At 47.4% G+C, this 7,007-nt stretch overlaps 1 protein-coding gene across 2 annotated transcripts in view; it reads left to right on the top strand.

Annotated features, from left to right (window-relative positions):
• Positions 1 to 2,041: 2,041 nt before the first annotated feature.
• The window catches only part of WEE1 (WEE1 G2 checkpoint kinase), a 14,611-nt gene continuing 9,645 nt past the window's right edge, over positions 2,042 to 7,007 (top strand). The window contains exons 1-3 of one of the 2 annotated variants that reach the window (XM_019519590.1): positions 2,042 to 3,520; positions 5,432 to 5,498; positions 5,584 to 5,756. In XM_019519590.1, the coding sequence (XP_019375135.1) occupies positions 3,282 to 3,520; positions 5,432 to 5,498; positions 5,584 to 5,756 (479 nt within the window). In that variant the 5' untranslated portion in view covers positions 2,042 to 3,281. The remainder of the gene's footprint in view (positions 3,521 to 5,431; positions 5,499 to 5,583; positions 5,757 to 7,007) is intronic. The other variant, XM_019519589.1, reaches the window with a different exon arrangement.

Raw genomic sequence — 7,007 nt, 5'->3', positions numbered from 1 at the left:
TTGAATGCGTGTAAACTCAAATGCAGGAGTTACTGCATTGCTAGTGTTCCACATTCTCAGCTTGTATTTAAAATATACATAAAAATAAATTTAAAAATCTGGGAATTTTTTGGGAGTTCCCTTTGAAATATAAAAACCGGAATTAAATCAGGATAAAAGGAAGAAAAGGAAAAAAAAAAATCAGTTTAAATTGGGGAAAAATCAGCAGGGAGGGAGGAAGGCTAGGACAAGGGGGGGGTGAGGGGAGGGGCACTGCACAGCCTGTTGGCCACTCCTTGGGCTGACAGCAAGGACCAAAGGGGGGAGTTGTCAGTTGGTGTGAAGGGGGGTGGGGCGCAGCTCTTGCTGCTACACGCCCCCTGGGAGGGCTGTGTGCCTGTGTCACGGTCTTCCTGGGGTGGTGCATGCTCCTGGATCAGTGGCAGGAAGCACGTGGCACTGTTCCCTGCCTTTCTTCTCTGGCTGCGTTTGCACCCCTTCCCCCTGCAGCAGCAGCCTGCTGTCAGGCTGCCCTAGTGTTTGGGGGAAGGGGGGAGTGGCTCATGGCCAGATGTTGCGGGGAATGGGACCTGACCCTGGCACCTCGTGCCCTGCCTGGAGTCAGAGCCAGGAGCCCTGCACCCCCAGGCAACGGTTCTAACCCTGTGGGGTCATGCAGAGCAGCTGGGTGCAGCACCCACCGCAGGGAGTGGGACCAGACTCTCCCACCTGCCCTCCCCATGGGGTTTCCAGTGCCCAGGGCAGGCCTGAAGGATGATGAGGGGCATGAGCAGGGCTAGGGAGGAAGGCCTTTCAGTTTAATCATGGATTTGGGGGCATTGAAAAAAAATCAGAGAATTTGCAATTTTTTTTAAATCAAGGAAAGCCTGGTTATAAACAGTGTTGCAATACTGAAGTCTCCATTGTAAATGTAGCCTAGAGAAGTCCCCCATAAGTTGGGATAAATCCATCTACAGAAGTAAGTAGATTAAGAAAATACTCTTTCAACAAGAAAACTGTAAAGTATAACTAGATACAAAGGTATTGAACTGTAAACTACTAGATGATAAGGACCTGTTTACCCAGGCAAGTTAGTGCACATATGGCCTAGGGCGGTCAGCCTTTTTAAACTCAAGGCACCCCTCAGCAATGCAGTGTTCTGCATTCTCAGTTTATTGCTTTTCACTGATTTAAAAAAAAAAAAAAAGAAAGAAAAGAAAAATCAGGGAATTTAAGTCATTCATTTTTTACTGATTTACCCCTGTTTTTCAGTTTAAATCCCTGTTAACTGGCACGAGTGGGGAAGGCCCATTCCACACACCTGCCAGGTAACAGGGATTTGAACTGAAAAACAGGTGGTGCTAGTAAGCTAAGAGTGCTGCTGTGCCCAGTTACTCAAGGCACAGGTTTCAAGCCAGATGTGGTGGAGGTGGTGGCAGCGGCTGCCTACCGAGCAGGGGCCGGGGCGGTGGGGGTGGCTGTGCAAGAGCAGGTGGCAGTTCTGTGCTGCCACTCCCACTGCTGCTGCACGGGCAGGGGATGCATTGCTAGCGCACCATGGAGCTCGCAGTGGTGAGCAGCTTCCTGCGCAGCCCTGCTCTGCAGCTCCTGGTTACACCCACCAGACCGTGGAGCCCCCTGGGGATGGCAGCTGGGCAGGGAGCAGGCAGAGTGCACCCACCCCCACCCTGTACACAAATCTGGGGGACACAGTTCCCCCCTCCCCCTTGCGAACAGCAGTGGAGAACCAGCCACATGCATGCTGGTGCCCCCCCCCCAGCCACCCATGGCTCAGTCCTGCTCCTGCCAGGGCCCTGTGGCTGCATATTGCAGCCCCAAAGCCCATGCACTGCCCAATTCCCTCCCTCCCTATGGTGGGCTTCCATCCCCTCCCCTGCCCCACACTGACCTGTGTGAGCTGCTGTCCAGGCTGCCTGCTGGTCATGTGCATATATATATAAATGGCACCCACTCCCACTAGCCCCCTGCAGGTTGGAACTCTGCCAGCCTGCAGAGAGAGCTCTTTGCAAAAGAGCGAAATCTGCATTTTACTTTGGTAAAGGGGGAAATCTGCAATTTGCTCCACTTTTCCATAGGAAATGGAAAACCCGGATCCCTTCTGATAACTTTCAGGCATTCTGCTACTCAGTGGAATTTCTAAGCCCAAGTTAGATGCCAGGACCCATTTGGGGGAGAGGAAGGGAGTATTACCTAAGAATAGGATCCTCAAAAACCAGTAGACTGAGTAGGAATTGCAGAAGCTAGCTATTAAAAATACTGATGGGTAAGGTATGGTTTAAGGCCTGTTCTTCAAGAGAGCTTATGTACCTCCTTTAGTTTAAATTAAGTGCATCTCTGTGCTCACTGTTCACAAAAATGAACCTTCTCAAGCTAGATACTTGAGCCAGGTCAGTTGTTTGTTTTGCAACTTAAAACCAGGAGGAGGTGGTGCTCTTAGCCCTTTATCGAGTAGGCTAAAACTAGGGCACTCTCCAGGGGCACGGGGCATTTTAAGTTGAGGTCCTTCTGCCTGATTTGAAGCATTAATTTGAACTGGTGTCTCATCTCGAGTAGTGCTGGAACTGCTGAGTTATATGTTTTGTAGTGTGTCTTTGTCTGTTGTTGCGAAGCAGAGCCAGTTTGTATAGTTTATATAACTGAAGCAGACTTAACCCTAATTGCATCCAACAGGACAGTGAAATAAGCCCACCCTGGAATATACTATAGGCCAGCAGTTAGGGCAGTTTCCTGGGCTGTGGAAAACCTGGATTAAAATTCCTGCTCTGAATCAAGCAGAAGGCAGACCTGACCATGGGGTCAGCCAAGTTGTCTAGCCAGTGAAATAGTTGAAGCAAATTGGGGTTCTACCCTTACCTTGTGCTTTGCTACCACCAACAGATCTTGGGCAAAGCAGGTGAGATAAGTGAGGGAATGTGCTATCAGCCCCTATGGGACTTTGGTGCATCATGGACATGAACTGCTGTCCTGTCATCAAGACTTCGAATAGTTCTGTGCAAGTGCAGTATATAGAGATTTGAATCTTAATTTTAAAATTCCAACTGGTAGTGATGAGTACTGAAGGTCTTGGGAATCTAATTCCTGCTTCTTCCCACATTGCTTTTAGCACTTTCTATATCAAGAATAAACCTACAGTTTCATACATAGTTCTTCTACACTGGGTGCTCTCAAACTAAATAAATAAATAAAACAGATTTGTTTTTCCTAAAGCAGCACTTGTATAGTAGTTTCCTGGGAAAAATAGTGGTGTGTGCTCAGATCAAAAGTATATACAATACTTACTGATGAGTTTTGTCTCTCTCTACCCTTTTAAGAGTTTGCTCTCCAAAGCTCAAGGAATGGGCTCTAGCTCAGTTAAGCTCCGTGTTGGATCTCTCTTCATGAATGTTGGGAAATCAGAAAAACATGATCCTGATATCAGACGGACGCCTCATGTGAACATTAATCCTTTCACTCCTGACTCTCTGTTCCTTCACACTTCAGAAGGACAAAGTCGCAGAAGAAAAAGAACATACTGGAATGAGTGAGTTGCTCAAATCCCTTCTGTTACTTAAGATTGTTTTAATTTTTTTGTTGTAAAAGTTGTTGTTGGCAAAAGAGGTATGTTAAATGTATTCAGAAGCTACATTTTCTTAATAGTGCTAGTCAGTTTCAAGGTGAGTAACTGCCAGAAATATGTTTTGAGTTGGTCTGTGCTACAGTGGGCATGTACCAGCAGTAATGTAACTGGGGGCAGGGGGGGCAACGGATTACTGGGGCAACAGTCCTGGGTGCCACATTTTATTGAGGGAAGGGCCACTGGCAGTTCATCTGCAGCCAGCACCATGTGATGTGCCAAAGCTGCTGCTGTTCCTCTGTGTACCAGTCCTTGGATCAGAAGCCAGTTACGTTTTATCTTCATCTAGAATCATAGAACTATAGAAAGTTAAGGTTGGAAGGGACCTCAGGAGGTCATCTAGTCTAACCTCCTGCTTAAAGCAGGACCAGCCCCAACTAGATCATTGCAGCCAAAGCTTTGTCTAGCCAGTTCTTAAACACCTCCAAGGATGAAGATTCCACTGCCTCTGGGTAACTTTTTCCAGTGTTCTACTACCTTCCTAGTGAGAAAATTTGTCCTAATATCTAACCTAAACTTCCCTTGCTGCAACTTGACTGTTGCTCCTTGTTCTCTTACCTGCCACCACTGAGAACAGTCTAGCTCCATCTTCTTTTTAACCCCCCTTCAGGTAGTTGAAGACTGCTATTGAGTCTCCTCCTCTTCTCTAGACTAAATAAGCCCAGTTCCCCCAGTCTTTCCTCATAAGCAGGGAACCTCATTTTTCCTGATCTAAAAAAATTGCAAATTCTCTGGCTTAAAAAGTTGCAAAATCCATAATTAAAATGAAAGCCCCCCTCCCCCCGCCTTGCTGGAGGGGGTCCCCAGCTGCCAGACCTATGGGGCCAGGGACCCAGGTCCATAGCCCCCTGCCCCTGACAGAAGGCAGCTGCTGCAGGAGAAGGAGCCTGTCATGTCCTGTGTCATCATTGTCCATCTGTCCCTCCCACAACCACCTGGTTGGAGCAGGGGTTGGGCTGGCTCCAGCCTGCAGCACACACTCCTGGGGGGCAGGCAGGGACTGGTGACACTTCCCTTGTGCACATGGGCAGCAGTGAGGGGCACAACCCAACGCCACTGCTCACACAAGCAGCGGAAGTGTTGCCAGGGCAGCGCGGAGCTCACAGGGGCAAGCAGCTTTCCTGCGCAGCCCTGCTACACCAGGTTGCCCGTGCTGCGCTACGGAGGGCAGGGAGCATGAGCCTGCAGCGCACACCCACCCCACTCCCTGCACAGACCTGGGGGGCATGAGTCCCCCCTGCCCACTGGGAGTGCGTGCTATGGCAGGGAGACAGTCCTGCCCCCAAACAAGCCACCTATGGCCTTGTCCTGCCTCCTGCCCAGGTTCTGAGGCCGCACATGCTGCCCAACAGGGTAGCAGCCCTAGCCTTGCCCAACTCCCTTCCTATGGGGGCCTCAATCCCTCCCTTCCCCCCACACGCACACTTACCTACAGGAGCTGCTGTGCAGGCTGCCTAAGGCCTACTGCCTGACCACCCTGATCCTGCTCCCTCAATGCAAAACTACAAAATCCATGGGTTTCTCTGCTAAAATGAGAAATCTACCATTTACTCTAGTAAAGGGGGAAATCCATGGTTTACTCTGTTTTGTTTTGTTTTTTCCTATGGGAAAACCCAAATTCCTGCTCATAAGTAGTGTCCCCCAGCCCCTTCACTTTTGTTGCCCTCTGCTGGAAATATTCAATAGGGCAAAGTGTCTTTCTTTTAATAGCTTTATATAGTAAACTTGGCTTCTGCTTGTCTTACTCTAGTTGTTGAAAGAAACAGTTTAAGAGGCTCAATAATGAATGTACTTTTATATTTAAAATAATATTTTCAGCTCTTGTGGGGAGGACATGGAAGCAAGTGATTGTGAACTTGAGGATGAAACTATCAGGCCTGCTAAGGTAACACACTTTTTACTACATTTGCATTTAGTTTGGTAATATGTGTATCTGGACTTCTCAATCTTTCCTCTTTTAATCATTGCAGAGAATCACAATTACAGAAAGTAATATGAAGTCACGGTATGCAACAGAATTTCATGAGTTGGAGAAGATTGGGTCTGGAGAATTTGGTTCTGTGTTTAAATGTGTAAAAAGGCTGGATGGCTGTATCTACGCTATAAAACGGTCCAAGAAGCCGTTGGCTGGCTCAGTTGATGAGTGAGTGTCTTATTTCAAGAAAATGTTGCTGCCTATTTTGCTGAACTATTTTGGTAGTTCTTTATGCTGTTTTACTCCTACATGACATCTGTATGCACACATTCAAAATGAGCATAGACTCAAAAATATTTTCTTGCTTTAGAGCTAACATTTTAAAATAGAAATTACTTTGTTTTCACTACGCTTAAAGATTAGGTCTCATGCTGTATGTCAAAATCTGGGACAAGATAGGTTTTAGTCCCATGTCTGGCATAGGTATCCTTCTCTTGAGCAAGTTACTCAACCTGTAAAATGGGGATAATGCTTGCTCATTAATCAAGGAAGTTTTTAGTTCTACTTGATGTCTGTAAAGCACATTGATCTTTTGAAAACAAAACATTGTAAAAATGTAAAATGTTCAAGCAAATATCCTATGTGTAACTTGAATGATGTATAAACTACCGTATTTCACAGTGTATAAGTTGAGTTATGAAGGTGGAGAGGCTCCTCAATGGGAAGGATCATCCCCCGTACCCTTGTGTTGTTTTTTTTAAGAGGGCTCCTGAAGTCAGCAGGACATCTGGTGCCACTGAGGAAGGGGCTGGTGTGCCCCATGGGCAGCACAGGTTGTCAGGTTGGGGGAAGAGGCCTGCCAGACATGGGGCATGCTGGCCCCTTCCCAGGCAGCCCCAAATGCTCTGCCAGCCCCAGGAGCCTACTGAAGGTAGACATGGTGAGGGGCCTCTATCCTGCTTTCAGTAGTCTGCCCACCTGCCCCACAGCCAGGTGGTGAGCTCAGGCAGCCCCTGAGCTACTTCAGAGGGGAAAGGGTCCTTCCCTCAGCGGTGGTGCCCTCTGGGCCTGGCTGGGTGGGCCAGGTGCTGCCTGAGCTCACAGGGCCCAGTACAACTTGCTAGGAGCCCACTAGCATGTCGCCTTTCCCATGAGCCTGCCTGGGCTTCCAGTGCCCCCACAGGTGGGGTTGATTTTGTACAATGGATCTACAAAAATCCTACCTTATTTTTGTACAGAAACATGGGGTTGACTTATGCAGTTTGTTGTCCTATATGCTGTAAAATACGGTAATTGAAGAGGTGGCTTCCCTTTCTGCTGTTTGTGCACAGTTCACAGGATTGATTTAAATATAGAGCTTATTGAAATGTAAACTTGCACTAGTGCATGTAAGCATCAGAACATAATTATTTTTATGTAGCCTCTACATGCTTCATTTCTTTCTTCTAAAATTTACCATTTGGGTTAAAAAAAGAAAAA

This window comes from Gavialis gangeticus, unplaced genomic scaffold (genome assembly GCF_001723915.1).
Source record: "Gavialis gangeticus isolate Ggan-Ray unplaced genomic scaffold, GavGan_comp1, whole genome shotgun sequence".
NCBI lineage: Eukaryota > Metazoa > Chordata > Crocodylia > Gavialidae > Gavialis > Gavialis gangeticus.
The sequence above is the reverse complement of the archived record's forward strand: the minus strand, read 5'-3'. Positions and strand labels throughout refer to the sequence as shown.